Here is a 17,882-nt window from a genome sequence, read left to right on the forward strand (position 1 = left end):
AGGATGCGTAGCGCTAGCCCAAGAAACTGGTCGCCTCGGGGCTCCGGGAGGGCGGGAGCGTGATCCCCTAACCCCATTAACCCGTAAACATTTGGGGCTGGGACCGATCTTGGCCTTGGGATTTCAACGCAGCTTTCAGTGCTCCTAGCGTGGGCTCGAGCTTACCCCGAGCGTCAGAGCCCAGGGCTCTTTCCCTCCACTTTCCATCCCGCGTGTTTTGAAGGAACTTGGGGATCTCAGAATCCAGCCCCCACGTTTGACGGATAAGGAAACTGAGGTCCGGAAGGTACCCTAAGGCAAGACGCAGCATTTGCACTCGGGGCCTCTGACTCCGTGTTGTCCTAAAGGAATGAAATCTTAGGGAGCCCTTGGTATCGTGACTTGCCCGAGGTTTTGTCCCGCGTGCAGAGCCCAGGCCTTTGGGTTGGGGAAAGATCCCTTTCCACGGAATGTTTGTGAGAGGCTGAACCGTGGCCTCCGTTTGGTGCAAGAGCGGGATGAAGGCCACGCTGCCCACCGTGGTGGAGGAGATTCTGAGCGAGATCGCGGCCTGCGGGGAAACGTCTCGAGGTAGGGGCTGCATCGAGCCTGGACGACCAGGAGCTCGAGGCCGTAGGCGTCCCCCGGGGGGCGGGGAGGGGGAGCCCGTTGTCCGGCGGCCCGGGGAAGCGATGTGTCCGGGGCGTTCCGAGAATCTCTCCCTGCTGCAGCTCCTGGGAGCTTTCCCCGCAGTGACCAGCAGAGGATGCTCCCTGACCAGCCTGGGCCGAGCGGCAGGCCTGGCCTGGCCTTCGGTGCTCGGCCTTGGGTTCCAATCCTGCCTCCAACGTGCCCCAGCCGGGCCTCGGAGCGGAGGGCCAGCGCTCCTGGCGCCCCCCGCGGCTTGGATGGGACACCCCCTAAGGACATAAGGATGTCGTTAGAGTGACTGGCTCTGAGCCTTAAAGTTCGGTGGGCAAAGCCAGAGTGGCCTTTATCCCGGACCCTCCCCGGGGTCTGCGCTCCCTCCTCCCTAACCCCTCCCCCGGGCTTCCGACTCCAGGCCTCTGTTCTTCCCATCAGCGTAGGCCCCTCCAGGACAGGGGCTGTCTGTCTTGTGGTGGCCCCATTCCTTCCGTTCACTTATTACTGTGTGGCTGGCTGGGTGCTGCCTTGGAGGAGATGAGGATATGCCGAGGGGAGCCCCGATGAGCAAGGACACAGGGGAACCACGGAGACCGAAGGGTGGGATGCTTGGCGGCAGCAAGTCCTGGAAGGGCCTCCTTGAGTCTGTGGTCAGCTCTCTTCTGAGCTCTCCTCCCCCTGGACAGCCTTGGCCAGAGATGCGTTATGGGCTCAGGAAGGGACTTCTCGGTTTAACAAGTTAAATGTATATATATGTATTTGACCTAGAGAGTCCTCCTTTGTGGTTAGGGGTAACATAGCGTTTGTGCAAAGCCAGCTGAGGCTCATTGAGTTAGGTGACCTGCTGCCCTCATCTAGGGAATGTGCGAGAACAAATCGACTCCCTTGCTTCTAATCAAACAGCTGTGAGTGATGGTGCTTAACAAGACCCACTCATGTGGGCTGATTCCCAGAAGAAAAACAGCTGATTTTCCCTGAGCTCATCCAGGGAGAGAAACCACTGTTGTTTCCTATCTGCTCAGACCGAAGTGGCTCCCTTTTGCTTATTGACTGAAGGTTTAGGTACAAGGGCCCTCAAACTTTTTAAATAGGGGCCAGTTCACTGTCCCTCAGACTGTTGGAGGCCGGACTAGAGTAAAAACAAAGACTTTGTTTTGTGGGCCTTTAAATAAAGAAACTTCATAGCCCTGGGGGAGGGGGATAATCGTCCTCAGCTGCTGCATCTGCCTGCTGCCGTAGTTTGAGGACCCCTGGTTTAGGGGATCCCATCTTAGGGTTGCGACCTGAGAATCCACCCAGCATCTTCGTGGTTCTAATCCCCCATCAATAAGAGCTGGGGCAAGGGAGAGCTCATACTAGACAGACAGGTTGATTATATTCCCTTCTGTCCTTATTCCCATTTTCCTGGATTGGTTTGGTGGGGAGGGGAGGAGGAGAGAGGAGGAACTGTGGCTGGATGGTGTGGGTAGAGCCCACATGTTACTCATTTTCCTCAGATGGTCACTAGCTGTGTGACCCTGAGCGATTCATTTGACTCTTTGCCTCAGTCTCCTCGTTTGTGAAATGAGCTGGAGAAGGAAATGGCAAACCACTCCACTGTCTTTGCCAAGAAAATCAAAGGGATTCACCGAGTTGGACATGCCAGAAGTGACTGAACAAGTTAGTTCTTTCACAATCCCTTGTATATCATTAAACTCTTTATCACCATCAGACATTAACATCTCTTTATGGAAGAGTTAAAGAAATGAAAATTGGTTACAGAGATGGCCCTTTGTCAGAATTTTATACTCTTGACCATCGAGTCCATTTGTTTTTCAGAATTCTAATTGGGGAGGAAGAAGTAAAAAGATGAAAGGGGAGCTGCTTGTATCCTCGTGTAAGGATCTGCATTAATTAGGCTCATCAGTTAGATTCAGAAAGGTGACTGACTTTTCTTCCCCTTTTCTGTTTTTCAGTACCTGACAAACTCCTGTTGGCGTGAGTATTTGCTCTTGGACTTGGGAGGAGCTTTTATCGTCAGTGATGTCTGCCTGTGATGCTTTTCCTAGATCCAGTCTTGTCACTCAACATGAGCTCAAACCTTGCATGCTAACAAAAGCTTAAACCTCTCTGCCTGGCCCTCCCAGCTCTTCACAATTTGGTGCCACTGGTCTTTCCAGCCTTATTATGGACCTCCAAATACTCCATCCAAATTGGACCACTCTGACCTCTTTCAGCACCCCGCCCCCAAATAAGCAAATAAATACATAAAACACCCCCTCTTTGCCTTGGTGCACACTGCTCCCTTTATCTGGAATTCCTTTCTTTCCTTCTCTGTCTGGTGAATTCCTGCCGGGCCATTAAAGCCCACCCTGAATCCCGCTTCCTTCAGGAAGCGTTTCCAGATTACGTCTCCCTACCCCCAGGTTGGGAATGATCTTACCTCTCCACACCTGCTTATGTGTGTGTCATAGCTTTCTATATTGGAGGCTTCTTCTTGACAGTAGAGGGCACAGATCATGTCTTTCCTAACCTTTATATCGATAAATCCTCTAAGAAACATTTGCTAACACTCCTTGTATGTCAAGCACTGTCCTGAGCTGCGCACACACATGCATGTGTGTGTATATATATACGTGCATACAATTTAACATGCACGTCTGAGTGTGTTGTGTGCATATGTGCACACAGTTTATACACATACATAATGTATATAAATACAAGGCAACCATGAATCGGTGTCCGCCCAGCTCAGAGCAGTTGGGTTCTGTTGGATAAGGTGATGTGTGCAAATAGGCAGATGCACAGTACCAGGTGTGGGTGAAAGAAAAGCACTTGGAAGGCAATGGGATGGTCTGAGAAGTGGCTGAGGAGGGAGTGTCCCCCCTAACCTCCCCCCCAGGCATCGGGGACAGCCCGTGCAAAGCCTGGGTGGCGGCTCAGGCTGGTGGGAAAGGCTGGCCCGGGCACTCTGCAGGTGGAATCAGTAAGACTTGGCAACGGATTGGGCGAATGTTGAAAATGGAGTGTGACCTTAGAAGGACTAAAAGGGGGCGTGGGAGTGTTAAGTTTCCACATTTTGCTTTGGACATGATGAGTTTGAGATGCCTCTGGAACATCTGGGACATCTAAGAGGAGAGAGCAAATAAGCCCTTGGTCATTCAGACCTGGAGCTCATGGGAGAGGCGATGGAGGCCATAATTAAGCCTGAGGGAGCTGAGGAAGTGGATGAGAGGTTCCAATGGAACCCAGGGCTTCCCCTGTAGGTGGGGGCTGAATGAGAGGGCCCAGGGACAGGAAAACCTGGCGATGGGAGAGTAGCCAGGAGCAAAGGGCAGCCGCAGAAGGGTCGGGGGAAGCTCCAAGAAGAGACCCTGGGATTGGGCTCTTTTAGAGATCTTTATTGCTTGTGATGTACGAGCTGTCGGGCAAATGCATGTTGATTGATGGGGACTGTCCTATCAGAGGAAGGAAGCATTCGGGGGCAGAAAGGGGGCAGGGAGAGAGTTCTTCCTTCCCCCCTCCCTCCAAAGGAGTCTGTCCCTTTCTGAGCCTCCCTTTGTGTGTGTACACATGTGACCACAGTAGCGTGTGCATATTGTTGATGTTCGGTGCTTCCATGTATGTGTGTAATATAGGTGTGCACAGTGTGGGCATATCTGAGTGTATCGGGGTTCAGTGCCTCATACGTGGGTGCACATGTGTGTGCATGCAGTGTGTGTGCGTGATACACTATACACATATCTGTGTCCACGTTAACATGGAGCGAAGTTCAGAAAGTGTCCCCGGGTGGAAGGCCGGATGGGACGCCGCTGCCATCTTCAGGCCTCGGTCTTAAAGGCTTTATTTTACTAGACATGTTCTAAATTAGGAGCGTTCCTTCAAAAATAGAAAGTCCTCTCAGCCTGCGATGTGACTCAATCTTCTTCTTAACCATCTCGGCCTCAGGAGTCTCCCGTCTCTACTTGTTGCGGCTGAGAATTGGCTGGAGGTCAGCTGACCACATTCAGTGTGGTATTAATCACTCTCAATACTGTTTTCAGGCTTTGTCTCATCCACTGCCGGTGGGAGCTCCCTGCTTCTTGAAAGCCGTGTCTCCCTTTCCCTAAAAGCCCAGGATTTAGGAAGCTTTTCAGGCAGGGGGCAAGTTCTGGGAATCCAAACGTGGATTTACTTCCTTAGAATTGTGGCCCACTGGGGAGTCTTGGCAGGAAGCAAAAGGGTTGTCTTAGTTTCTTAAATCTTCTTTCTTGTCTGAACCAGAAAGAAACTCCCCCCTCCAAGCATTGGCAAAGTTTGGGCCTACAAAACAATTCTTTGTTTTAAATGTACCCTGGGCATCCAGTTGGCACCGGCCCTGAAGTCAGGAGCACCTGAGTTCGAATCTGGTCTCAGACACTTAACACTTCTAGTTATGTGAGCAAGTCACTTAACCCCGATTGCCTCAGCAAAAAATTAATTAACCCTAAATTGGGTGGAGACCCAGCTGGTCCCCTTGGGTAGTGTTTGCAATGGGCCTACAGTGAGTGGTGAAAAGTTATAGCAAACACAGTGAAAACTAGAGGATGTTGAAGGTTCACCCCTGGGGCTTCAGCCACTTCCTGGTGGTTCTGTTTCCTCCTCCCTCAGCATTCATAATCTGTAGCCCAGAGAGGCTCCGGGTTTGATGTGCTCCTTGGACCTCCGAGGTCCTAGGATTGAAGCCTGATGCATTCCCTCTCTCACTCTTTACATCTACTGCTATCTCTCCATAGCTGAGACACAGAACTGTTCATAAATTATTGTCACAAGGTAAAGGACATTTGCCTTTGAGTGATCACAGCCCCCTGGGTCATGGCAGAAGGGAAATGTTTAGAATTGGCAGGGAGGGGGGAGTTGATAAGGTGAGGATAATGTGGCAGAGGAGGTGGGGCAAGGAACAGAGCAGACGCAGTGGTGGGCCTCCTTCCGGGAGCTTTGAGCCCATCTCTCCAACTTGGAGGATGCTACAATTAGGCCTTCAGTAGAGTCGGTGCTCAGCCATGGCGCACACCCCGGCAGAGCGAAGGCTGGCCCCGTTCTCTCTTCTGTTTTTGTGCATTCTCTTCCTGTTCGTTGCATTCATTTGGAGGGGGTAAGCTGGCAAGGGAAGAGGATCCATCTAATCTGAAGTCTCTCTCCTTTCCTCAGGCTGAAATTTCTCTTCGGCCCGTCAGCTGTCCAGGCCTTGGACCTTGTGGATCGCCGTTCTGTCACCCGCATCTCCTCTCCTAGCGGAAGAACCGTATTTCAGGTAGAACTGGCTTGGGGAAATTTCCAAGCTGGAAAATTCCCCTTATATTTAAATTGTGTGTTTACCGGACGCAGTATGGAGGAATGCTGCAGCCAAATGATTTCCTGTACTGTTAGGAAAGCATTTGCTGGGATGGGAAACATTTGACTGTTAGTAATTGAAACAGAATCCATTTGTAGCCTCAGAATTATCCAGTGGAATGAGTGTGGGACTAAGAGGCTGGGCGTTTAATCTTGGGTCTCATCAAGCTGAATGTCAGAAATGATGCATCCTCCCCTGTAATAGAAAGCAGGAAATGAATGCAGTTTTAAAGATTGGCTAATGCATAGGGGTGAGATGTGTGTGTGTGTGGGGGGGGGCATTCCTTCTTTTTCAACTTGCTGACATTTGGTGAAGTTGCAGTTTTTTTTTTGTTTTTTTTTTGGTGGACAGGACCACAGTCATGCTTAGTTCAGAAAGATTTCTTAGCATCACCTCTTTCAGTCAACGAGCAATTATTAAGCTCCTACTGTGTGCCACGTTATGTACTAGATAATGAGAAAATAAAGGCAAAATGGTCCATGTCTGAAGGTGGGGAAGGAGCTGATAGTTGAAAGGATCTGGGGATTCTAAGGAGCCGAGTCAAGGCTTAGAGTCAAGAGTGCTGGGCATGGGTCAGCACATCAGTTCAAAGATGTAGAATTGGGAGACAGAGTGATGTGTATGAGGGATCATAGGCCAGTGAGCTGGGTCATGGGGGAGGGAAGAAGGGGGTGTAAAAGATCCCTGGAAAGGACCAGATTGGGAGGAACTTTAAATGCCCCCAAAAAAGGACTTAATTTTGATCTTGGCGGTAAAAGGGAGCCCTTGACGGTTTCGAGAAGACAGGCTCCAGTGCGGACAGCTCTTCCCACTTACTCATGTCAAGTGGCTCTGGACAGAACCTGACCTTAATCCCCACACCATGCAGACCAAGGCAGTAGTGTTCAGTGCTTTGTATGTCACCTCTCACCTCACCTGGGGTCAAGGGGCATCTCAGTAGGATCATTCTCTGCCAGGAAGTGTGTCAGCCCACCAGCCAAGGCCATGGAAACTCCAGGCCCATAGATGCCCTCTTCAGCTTCGTGCTGGAGATCATTTCCTTCTTTCTCAGCTGGGATTTGCAGATTGTCTCCCATTTTTTTATGTAACCAAAAGGCCCCAGTTCTTAAGCAGAGAGACCCACAGCGCTGAGAGCGCTTCCCACGTCCTCATGTGTCAACTTTGTTTTGGTTCCTAATCTCAGCGCAGCACTCGACCTGGGGCAGGCTGGCTTCCAGCCACATACGTCCTCCTGGTGAGTGGGCTGCCCACAGCTGTGCCATTCACACTGGATTTTCTGCAGCTACGATGCTCAGCTCACCAGTGACCCAGTTATTAGCTAAGAACCTAATGATTTTGCTTGATGGTTTTTCATCATAGTTGACTTTTTACTTTTCCCAGTGGTTATTTTCATTTGTTTAGTTTTCATTATTCACATCCTGTGTTATATTGGATATTTATCATAAAAACGCTAACTTCCTTGGAGTGTGGCAATCAGCCCAGACTTGAAATTAAACGGGGCTATGGAAACTTTACGCCCTTGGGATTGTTCTTAATGGTCCCATTTCATTGTGCTTGGCTGGTGTCGAGGGGCTTCAGATGAAGGAGGAGCCTGAAAAGATGTACGGTGGTCGCTTTAGGAACTGGCGGTCTTCCCACGGGGCACCTGTCTGATGGCTGACTGCCCTGTCTCCTTGGCCCCAACAATTTGCGTGCGCCCCATAGGTTTTGGCACGTTCCACTCTTCTCCCCGGTTCTGGATCAAAAATTCTGAGCATGTTTGGGAAGTGGGGGGGTAGGAGGGAACGGTCCTCCTTGGCTTGGTGTGAACACAGGACTATGGTTCCGTTATTTTACAGAGGAGGAAAACGAGGTCCAGGAATGTTAAGTGACACAGCCACAAAAAGAATAAGCAACCGAGGCAAGATTTGAACTCCATCTTCCTGATCCTCAGCCTTTGGAGGAGATGATGTGCCCTCTCTAGAGTCAGCAAGGGGCTAACATACCTTCCTTAAAAACAAAGCAAAATTTAGACCTTTACTGCTGCCCCCGAGAGGATCCAGGTGTATTTGGGGAAGAGGAGGTCACTTTTCCATCCACTATGTGTCCTTACTTGACTTGGAATAGAAGGGGGGTAAAAATAAATAATTCCCAGAGCTTTCCACCTCCCCTCATGCTCCTCAGCTCAGACAACCAAGTGATCTCCCTCGATGCTATCGGCCTTTTGTAGCCAGGGAAGGTGACCACCAGTTGATCGGTGCCCAGAGTTGGAAGCTCTTTATAGCACATGAAGAATCAGTCCATCCCTGTGTACTCCCTGGCCAGATCCTGCTGGGGATACCAAGAAGCACCACATGAAGGCATCCTTCCTCTAAGGACCCTGTAATTTGTCCAGAAGACACCTGAAGATAATATTCTAGGTCCAAAACTGTGGTCAGAAGTGTTTGGTCCAGCCTGGAGCCAGAGAACAAGGTGGGATGGCCGATGCCAGAGCAAACCCAGATCGGTCCAGGGGACCGGCCGCCTCCTTCCTCTTCAGATGCAATCTGGGAAATTTTTCTGCCATTGCTCCCTAGAGTAAGTAGCAGATCCACATATCCAGATTGTGAGCTCCTACAAGTTGGGATTCAGGGCCACCAATGCTGGATTGTTCATTCTATTTGAATCCTTACTGGGGCCGTTGCTATGCTGAGCATTTCCTTTTTATTTTTCAAAATACACATAAAGATAGTTTTCAACATTCATTTTGTAAGATTTTGAGTTCCAATTTTTTTTTTCTCCCTCCCTCCCTTCCTCCCCTACTGCTCCCCTTCCCAAGACAGCAAATAATCAGGTATAGGTTATACATGTACAATCATATTACACGTTTTTCCATATTCGTCATTTTGTAAAAGAAAAATCACAACAAAAAGAAAAAAACACAAGAAAGAAGAAACAAACAAAAAAGTATACTTCAATCCACATTCAGTCTCCATAGCACTCTCTCTGGATGAGGACAGCATTTTCCATCCCAAGTCTATTGGAATCACCTTGGATCACTGTATTGTTGGGAAGAACGGAATCTGTCATAGTTGATCATCACTCAGTGTTGCTGTGTGTTGGGCACTGCTGAGGATGCCCAGGTAGCTAACCAAGCCACTGTTCTACCGTCTCAAGCCAATGGGGATGGGGGTGCCCCAAATAGCTATAATGCAAAGTAGGCTCTAAGGTTATTGTGGGATACAGAGAAAGGGAACATTTGGAAGGGTTTAATGATTTGGAAGGGGTCAGATGAGTGGGTTAGCGTAGGTTTCAAGGAAAATCATTGAGTTCCGAGGGTCCTTAGAGATACGTGAGGAAATGGATCCTGAGAGGTGTTCAATCACATAGGGATTAAGCCAGGACTCGCACAAAAGTTCTCTGACTCTGAATCCAACATCTTTTAGCTGGTTTTGAAGGTTGGGTAGGATTTCAACAGGTAGAAATATTAGGAAGAGCCTTTCAGGATTAGGAAAGATTGGGAGCCAAGGAAGATGAGTGGGAAAGTGGGAAATGTGAGGATGTCTGGAACCCAGCAGAAGGGATTGAAGCCAGGTTGTGGACATTTCTGAATGATATGATGGAATCCTCGATCTGGAGGGGGAAGTGACTTCAGAAGTGATGGAGACTAACCCTCATTCCTACAGGTAAAGAAACTGAGGCTCGGGAAAGACACAGTAGTCCGTGTCTTGGGAAGAGTCCAGGGCGGGCCTTTCTCTTTATAAGCCCACTGTGTGCCTTGGCCGGGGAGTTTGGGCCACTGTGAAAGGCTTTCAAACAGCAGGCTATCCAATGAGAAGGTTATTACCTCAACAGTAAATAAGGATAAACTGGTTAGGGCAAAAGAATAGAAACAGGGAGACAGCCTCGGAGGGGTTTCCATATTCTAGGAAGCCACCTAGGCCCTAAAACAAGATCACAGGAAACATGACAGAGAGGATTCCTGGCTGAGAAGATGGCAGGGAGAGATCACCGGGAATCTGTGCCTCTCACAGACCTTAGAATGATAACAGAAAAGCTGACAATTTTTTAGAAAGTTTAAGCTGAAGAAAAGCTCTGATACTCTCTATTAAAATTACAGATTAAGAGAAATGAAAGGAATACTACCAGGAGATATATACTGGCTGGCAGAATATTGGAAATGGAAATGAGATAACCTCAGCTGGCTAATAAACGCCTTCTAGGAATTTGAGAAAGTTTCAAATGAATTGGGGGGGGACGGGAGGGGGAGGAGGGGAAGCAGGAAGAATGAATAAACTCGGTAGCTTTAAAACATGACCAAAAGGAATACCGTTTGTACTTTCGTTCCTCAGTGTGGGCATTCCCTCCACTTGCGCAGATTGTAGCCCCTCTCTCCCGTTAGTGAGATTGTTAATGAACTGTTGGAGCCCAGGGTCTTCCCTTGTTGACCATTGCCTGGTGCTGAGTCCTCCACTTGGCAAAGCTATCCCTGAAAGGACAGGTAGAGTGCCCCTACCCACAACTCTGTGGCCTGCGAGTTTGATCAAGTATCAGGTTATCACTTAGAAAAATGGGAAGTGATGTAGACTATTTGAAAACTCCCCTGAAAACATCAAAAAAGAAGATAAAGGAGGTAGAGGTAAAGAACAGCAGAGTGTATAGGGATCCTGAATCTGGGATCTCTGGTATAAGACACTCCCACATGAGAAAACTTGCTCCATCTGTGTGGGTCAGCACCTTCTCTGCAACATATGGTCTTAAAGCAAGGTTTCTTATCATGGTAGCCATAGGCACCCATCCCCCACCCCCAAGGGATCCATGGTTACATTTCAGGGAATCTATGAACTCAAATAGAAAAGAAATGTCATTTAAAAAAAATTAATCTCTGACAAATTTTCTCTCTCGAAAAAAAGTCCATAGTTTCACCATATTGCCAGAAATCTTTGTTTGACATGAATAAGCTTAAGAACCTGCTCTTTAGAGAGTTTTAGGGACTTTTCCAGGGTCATACAGTCCAGCTGTGTTGGAGGCGGATCTGGCTTTCTTTCTGCTATGTCACGCTATCCTCTCTATGCATGAGAAAAATTCATAGGAAGAAAAGGTTGGAAAATGATTAAACTGAAACACATTCCGAAGCAATGCAATTAAGTGAAGTTTTTGGCAGACGAGTCCTGGAGACGCTGAACATGGTGAAAAAGAAAAAAAAAATCGGATCAATATTATTTCAAGAAACTTTCTGGGACCGTTCCCAGAACCATCAAGAACAAGCAACACTATGCAAATAGAAAGAATCTCCAGAATTCCAATGAGAAAATTGAAATTTCGCCCACCCAGGCAGATCCTTATCAAATTTCAAATCTACATCAATAACCAAATCCCCCCCCCCCTTTTTTTTTTTTTTTTTTTTTTTTTTTTTTTTTTTTTGCTTCGTGTAGTCTTGATCCCAAGCTCAGATTTCTTGGATTTGAAGAGGAAGGCAGACATTTAAAATCCCAAACAGATTCCCAAGGAGAAGGCCACCCTTGTCCGTGTCTGACCATCGGAACTGGACTGCTCCAGAGGCAGAAGCACAGGCACTTAAGAACTGGTTAACTCCTGGTTGGGATGTTAGCCTACTGAGTGGGAGTAAAATAAAACCTTGAATTGCTCAAAAGGTTGAACATGAGTTGGACCAAAAAGAAAAAATAGATGATCAGGAAGGTTGAGAGGGTGTCCCAGAAGTCTTAGTGTGGATTTCAGCGTTAATTGTGGATTAATTAAGACCATGATGCAAAGATAAAGAAAAGGTATTGATGAGAAGAGTTGACAATCCCAAAGCCAATCACTTGTCTCTGGCTACGTTTTAGGGGAAATTGTGCAAAACAAAGTGTTTTGTGAGTTTGAGGGGGAAAGAGATTATCAGCCGGTGGAATCAAGGAAAGCTTCATGGAGAAGGTGCATTTAAGGGGGGCTTTAAAGAGCAGGGAAAAGTCCCACAGGGCAAAGGGGATGGTGTGATCAGAGGCCCAGATAGTAGGTAGAGTGACATGAGATTGCCGAGTGGATGAGAGCTCCAGAGACAGCACAGACCTTGTAGGCCCCCAGCTATGGATCAGCCCAGGTGTGAGGGATGGATGGGGAGGACAGAGGGGAGGTGAATGGGGAGGGGTCCTTGGAAGGGGAGTGTGGATCCAGAGTCTTCATTCTGGCTCTTTCCATGGACTGCTTCACTGGCCTGCCTCAGTTTCCTCATCTGTAAAATGGGGAGCCCAGACCAGCTGAGAGCTGAGGCTCCTTCCCCAGACAGGTGGCAAGGGGGTCTATATTTGAGTAGTGGCAGCAGGTGTGAGCAGTATTGAGGCGGTAGAATCAATCAGCTTAATTAGGACCAGAGTTGTGAAAAGAGGGAGAGGAGGCAAATGGTGACATCACTGCCAGAAAAAAAGGAGTTAAAAGGAAGGGCTGTCTCTGGCTAACCTTGGTTTTGAACAGGTTGGAGAAGGTGGGGTTGGAGTCTGGAGGTCATGGGAGAATGCCTCAGGAGAAAGGGTAGGAGAGGCCCGAGGAGGCAGGGCCAGCCGCGCTGGGCCATGGAGAGGCCCCAAGAGAGGCCATCGTTAAGGTGAATGTGGTGGGTTCAGTCAGGCCTTTAGTGTCTCGGCTTCAAGGCGGTCCCGACAGTGGGCTCCCACAGGAGCAGCTGAGAGGCCCTTTGTAGACCAACCTTGGGAGGGAAAGCGGCTCCAGAAGAGGCCTGCTTGTCCCGGCCTTAAGTCGGCATCCTGAGGCCCAAAGCTGACTGGGAGAGTCTTTTCTGATGACCCTTGACTTGGGCCGACTTTTGGAGGTTCAGCCCAGGGGCAAGGGGGGGTCTCTGGCCCATTCCTGAAAGGGCCAATCAGGCTTCTCTGCTGGCTGGGGATCCTACCTCTGACACCGGGGTGTGGGAGAGGGGCCCTTCCAGCTTTCAGCCCATTGTCCTTTGACCTCCTGAGCAGCCCTTCTTACTTTTAGGCAATCTTAATTTGTTAGAATTTTTGCCTTACTCTAAACCCATCTCTTGGTAACTTAAGCCGTGTCGTATCACACGCTTTTCCAATACTTTTTAGTTTGAAGGACACTGATTTATGGGGTCTCTGAGCTACCGAGGGTCATGTGGCCCCCAATTCTGCCTCCATTCCAACCCCCCATGAACAGAGCCGTCTGATTTCACGTAGGGGCCATGACTGACTTTGGTATCGTCCCCCCAGAAACATTCTCTGCGGGCGTGTGAAATCCTGCTCTAGATTCATGCTCTTTCTACCTCCGTGTTGCCGAGGAAGGCTGAAATCAGGGTTTGCCCCCCTCCCCGTGCCCCCTTTTGGGTCTCACTCCTCCCTGTTCCTCCCTTCCACCACCACCATAATAGCTATGGAAGTGCTCAGTGTACCTGCTTTGTTTCTCTCTTGCTCTCATTTATTTTTATTTTATTTAAGATATGTTGGGAGATCCCAAAGCTGGGGCCACTCTATCTGGCATTAGCCCCATGACCACCCCATCTCATTTTGAGAATGAGATTCTCATTCTCAAAATCTGGTTCTTCTCCTATAGTAATACAGCTCCTGCCTTCAAGTCAGAATATCTGGGGTCAAGGCCCACCCTGGTACCTCCCCACCAAGTTCCTCATCATCTCAATGCCCTGGGCAGGGAGAAGGCGCTCACCTAGCTTGGGAGGGGCCCCTTAGCTGGAGATCTCTGTCTTGGGGTGCTGGCAGTGAGAGGGCACTTCTTATAGACCATTCCCCACATTTCCCATGTGGTTGTGGGGTGCGACAGGGGTATTTTCTCCTTCTGCATGCGTGTGTGCGTGTGTGTGTGTGTGTGTGTGTGTGTGTGTGTGTGTGTGTAAACAGTCAGAAATTCCCAGATGTGGCTAAAGGTGAGAAGTGCAGCATTGAAGTGGGGAAGGAAGAAAAAAAAAGAAGGAAGAAAAAAAAGGAAGGTAGAAGGAAGGAAGACAGGAAAGGAGGAAGGGAGGGAGGGAAGAAAGAAGAAAAAGAAAGGATGGAGCGAAGGAGGGACCCAGCCCTCCTGGTCCCTCCCTTGGGCACCCAGCAGAGCCTTTGCCCTGAAACCTTCCCCACTGCCTGGGCTTCACCAACGTGAGTCAGAGCCGTTGTGGGGCAGGCCGGCCTCTGACCCTGGAAGCAGAATTTCCCCTTTTTGGGGATGTCACCAGAGCTTTCTCTTCTGGTGCAATTCTGGTGTGACTCTTGTGTCATCGGATGATCGTGGCGAGGGCCGGATCTGGCTGCCTGTGTCCAAGCTCCCTTTCTGTCCTGCCTGCAGGTGCTTGGGAGCTCCGGGAAAGCGTACACCTGTTTCACCTCCTGCCATTACTGCTCGTGCCCGGCCTTTGCCTTCTCTGTGCTTCGGAAGAGCGACAGCCTGTTGGTAAGGGGAGGGGCTGTTGGGAGCAGCTGCTGCTGTAGGTGACATCCTCTGTTTGGGGAGAGCATCAGCTTCCCTGCCCGGTGGTCTGTGGGAACCAGGATTAGGAGTTAGGTCTCGGAGGCCCTCTGAGGGGGCCCAGGAATGGTCAGTGGGGGACCGGCTTCCTGCGGCTTGTCCGGATCAGAGGGTCTTAGGTTTGTGCTGCTCTTACGACTGTGGCACAATATTCTTCCCACTGCACCAGGATGGTTGGATCTCGTGCCCTTCCTCTTCTCCAGAAGCTAGGCTGGCATCGTGCCAGTCCTGGGGCACAGGAGTACGTCTCTCCCATTGTCAGCCTGGGGGGGGGGGGAGCCAGGGCATCTGAGGAAAAGGGGAGACGTACGTTTGTTCCCTTCCCCCTGATTAGGGATTCTTCACCTTTTTTTGCCCTGGACCCTGCAGGCCACAGGCCATTGAAGCTAAGGAACCCTTTCCTGAGTCGTGTTATTAGATGTATATAAAAAAAATACAGAGGATTGCAAAGGAAATCCTTAGGGTGTTTTTTCTCATCCAAGTTCAGAGACCCCTGTCGTCCACACCAGGTTAGCCCCTGCCCTGAAGCGGCAGCATCAGGCCTTGGAAAGGCCCCAGGCAGCAGCGTCTGTGCCGCCCTTCCCTGTACTTTGGTGGAGAGCCCACCTTTCCCTCATCACCCGGGATGCTCTGGGGCAGCGTCAGCGCTCGGGTGTGTGGGGACGGCCACGTGCTTGACCCACACCATCTCCCCGCCCCAGGCTTCTGCTTGTGCAGCGAGTCATTTATCTCCCTGTTCTAAAACTTTATATTTTGTTTTTTATCACCTTGAAATAGCTGGTGGCAAAGGGCGGGGCCGGGCCTGGAATAACCCGGCCTCAGACGGTTCCGGCTGGGTGATGTGGGCAGGTCGCTTCCTCACCTTTAAGGGGGACAGTGATAGCGCCCCCTCCCAGGGCTGTAAGGGCTGAGGGAGAGAGTGACTGTAAAGCTTCTCGCTGACATTACCGTTGTTGCCTTGACTTTTGAATTACCCTCCCTCCCCCGCCCGTGGGCCATCCCCTGCACAAAGAATTAAGGGCCAGCAGAGCCACCAGCCAAGGCGGCTCTGCCCCTGTCCTGGGCTGAGCTCGGTTGTTCTGTGTGGGCCAGGCCGGGGGGCCACGGGGACGTGAGAGAATCGGGATCCGGCAGCCTCTCCTGGGGTCCCAGGGCAGAGGATCTTGGCTGAAAGCGAGCTCTTCCCGGGCCCGGCTCAGCCCTCGGGAGCGGCAGTGGGCACCGTGGCCCAGCCCGGTTCTGAGAGGGACTCGCCGGGTGTGCAGTCAGGAAGGAATCTGGATTAGGCGTCAGGGCAAAATCTGATCTTCTCTAGACTGGTTGGCGTACGAGAGGATCTTTGGGCACGTTGGCCTCTGGCCTCAGCTGCGGCTGATCCGTGCTTCCGGGGGTCCTGACCCTGGGCCTGCTCCGAGGACACGGAGATTCTGCGGCACCAGATCCCAACTCCCCTGGACTGAGGACCCACCTGGGGCTAGAGACTGGGCGGGGGGTTTTTGGTTGTTAGGAGACGTTGTTATGGCTGATGGGACAGTCGTAGCCGTCTGCTGGCTGGCCGGCCTTTGCCTCTGGTTTCTTCCTCTTCTCAGATGCTTTTTTCAGGGGGGAGAGGGAAAGGGTTGGTGGAAAGACCTAGAAGAAGTCCCTTGGAGTTCATGAATAACTATCTGAACTTCTATGAACTTGGATGGGAAAAAACTTAATTTGCTCTGACTGCTCCAACTGCAGCGGGGCATTTCCTCAGCTCTTTCAGAGGGCCCTTCCCAAGGGCGGCCCACAGCTCCCTAGCCGCCCAGCGGGGCCCAGAAGAGAAGGCCGACCTTGGACAGCTCCGGGCCTGTACCATGGGCGTCAGCCTGGGACCACATCCCTGTAAATGGGAGCCCCGAGGTGATGGCTTCGGTTTCAGCTCTCCACCCGTCTGAGGAGGGTGCCCGCCCTCCCTCTGCCCGTCCCAGCCTGGCACTGGCAGGAGAAGCCGGCTGATGCCAAAAGCCCGGGGGCTCTGAACACTTGGAGGGCCAGAGCTCCATGGCCGATTTCCCCAGGATGATTAGCAAGGTGTCGGTACCTCCCGAAGCCTCAGGCAGCTTAGCTCCTGACCCCTTGTGCCGAGGGACTGTGTCCTGTTCCCCCCAGCAGAGAGGGGGTCCAGGGGTCATGGGCACATGCTCTAATGGCTCCATAGAACCCATACATCATCTTGGAAATTAAACCCCTTTTCCCGTTATAAAAACAGATGTGATGTCAGGGACTGCTGTCCTGGTGAGCTGCCGGGAGCATCACGGGCAGGCTAACGGTTTGACTTTGTAGGGTCCCGAGGCCTCTCTTCGGAGGCAGGAGTGAACCCCGTTTCTCTGGCTCCGGGACAGGTGACGCGCTCCCTCCTCCCAAGCTGCTTCTCACCGACTCATGTCTTGTGTCTTGCAGTGCAAACATCTCCTGGCCACCTACCTCAGCCTGGCCCTGGGGCTGTGCCAGGAGCTGAGCGGTTCTAACAGGCAGCTGGCGGGCCTCCTGCTGGCAGAGGAAGACCCAGACCAGGCCTAGCGTCTGCGACCTGAAGTAGAGAGGCTGGACTGAAGGACTAAGTGAGCATTTATTAAACGTTTATTGTATGCCAAGCCCTGTTGTGAGGCTCGTGCTTTCTCATTTAACCCTGTGTTGTCTCCTTCCAAGGAGAATGGCAATTTCTCTTCTGGCCAAGGCAGCCAGAAAAGCACAAGGCCCTCCCCTACAGCCAGGATGCCAGCGAGGCAGCCGGATTCTTCTGCAGAGTTGATTGTAATAGCTGATCTTTTTTTAAGGGGGAAAAATCTTATTAGTTGGCATTGTGAAGTGTTCAGATTGGGGGCAGCGAGTCAGGGCAGCAGATGGAGCACTGGGCGTTGAGCCGGGAAGACCCAGGTTCAAATTCAGCTCCGACATATACTAGCTGTGGGACCCCCGGGTAACTCCCTTAAACCTGTTTGCCTCAGTTTCCTTATGTGTCAAATGACGTGGAGAAGGCAATGGCCAACCGAGAAAATCCCAGATGGGGTCACAAAGAACCGGACACGACTAAACGAGAACAACAATGTCCAGATTAGCAGAAGCAGTGGGATAAGAGGGGAGGAAGGTTCTTTCTTTCAGAGTCACATGTCTTTGTCCAAAGGACAGGGGAGAAGTCTTTACGGGTTTGGAATCTGAAAACCTGCACGGCCTTTGCTGCTGGGCTTTCCAGACCTCCAGAAAAATGGGATAATAGTTCTCGGGCTGCCTGTCCCACGGAACCATTGGGTTGACCTAGTGAGATTAACTTTTTTTATTAGCAGTTGGGGGGAGGGCTCCCCCGGGAAAGGTAAGTCCAGTGGGAACATGGCCGATACCTTGGGAATCACCCAGAAGCAAAGGGACTTGAGGGCATGACGAGAAGGGGTCATTCTTTCATTCAGCAAACTCTGGGTGAGGACTGTACGCCTGGGGCCGGGGCTACCAAGAG

At 50.7% G+C, this 17,882-nt stretch overlaps 1 protein-coding gene across 1 annotated transcript; it reads left to right on the forward strand.

Moving 5' to 3' along the window:
- Positions 1 to 4: 4 nt before the first annotated feature.
- On the forward strand, positions 5 to 17,025 carry ZSWIM7 (zinc finger SWIM-type containing 7). Its single transcript, XM_051992087.1, has 5 exons — positions 5 to 570; positions 2,580 to 2,601; positions 5,773 to 5,875; positions 14,222 to 14,326; positions 16,832 to 17,025. The coding sequence occupies exons 1-5, from the start codon at positions 498 to 500 to the stop codon at positions 16,949 to 16,951; spliced, it is 423 nt and encodes a 140-aa protein (XP_051848047.1). The 5' UTR covers positions 5 to 497; the 3' UTR covers positions 16,952 to 17,025.
- The last annotated feature ends 857 nt before the right edge of the window (positions 17,026 to 17,882 follow it).

The sequence above is a fragment of the Antechinus flavipes genome, chromosome 4 (genome assembly GCF_016432865.1).
Source record: "Antechinus flavipes isolate AdamAnt ecotype Samford, QLD, Australia chromosome 4, AdamAnt_v2, whole genome shotgun sequence".
NCBI lineage: Eukaryota > Metazoa > Chordata > Mammalia > Dasyuromorphia > Dasyuridae > Antechinus > Antechinus flavipes.

Excerpts from the sequence above, each read along its gene's own strand:
- ZSWIM7 (XM_051992087.1), top strand. The coding sequence starts at position 498 with ATGAAGGCCACGCTGCCCACCGTGGTGGAGGAGATTCTGAGCGAGATC. Across the intron at positions 571-2,579 it reads CTGCGGGGAAACGTCTCGAG|TACCTGACAAACTCCTGTTG; the intron begins GTAGGGGCTGCA and ends TCTGTTTTTCAG. Across the intron at positions 2,602-5,772 it reads CCTGACAAACTCCTGTTGGC|GCTGAAATTTCTCTTCGGCC; the intron begins GTGAGTATTTGC and ends TCCTTTCCTCAG.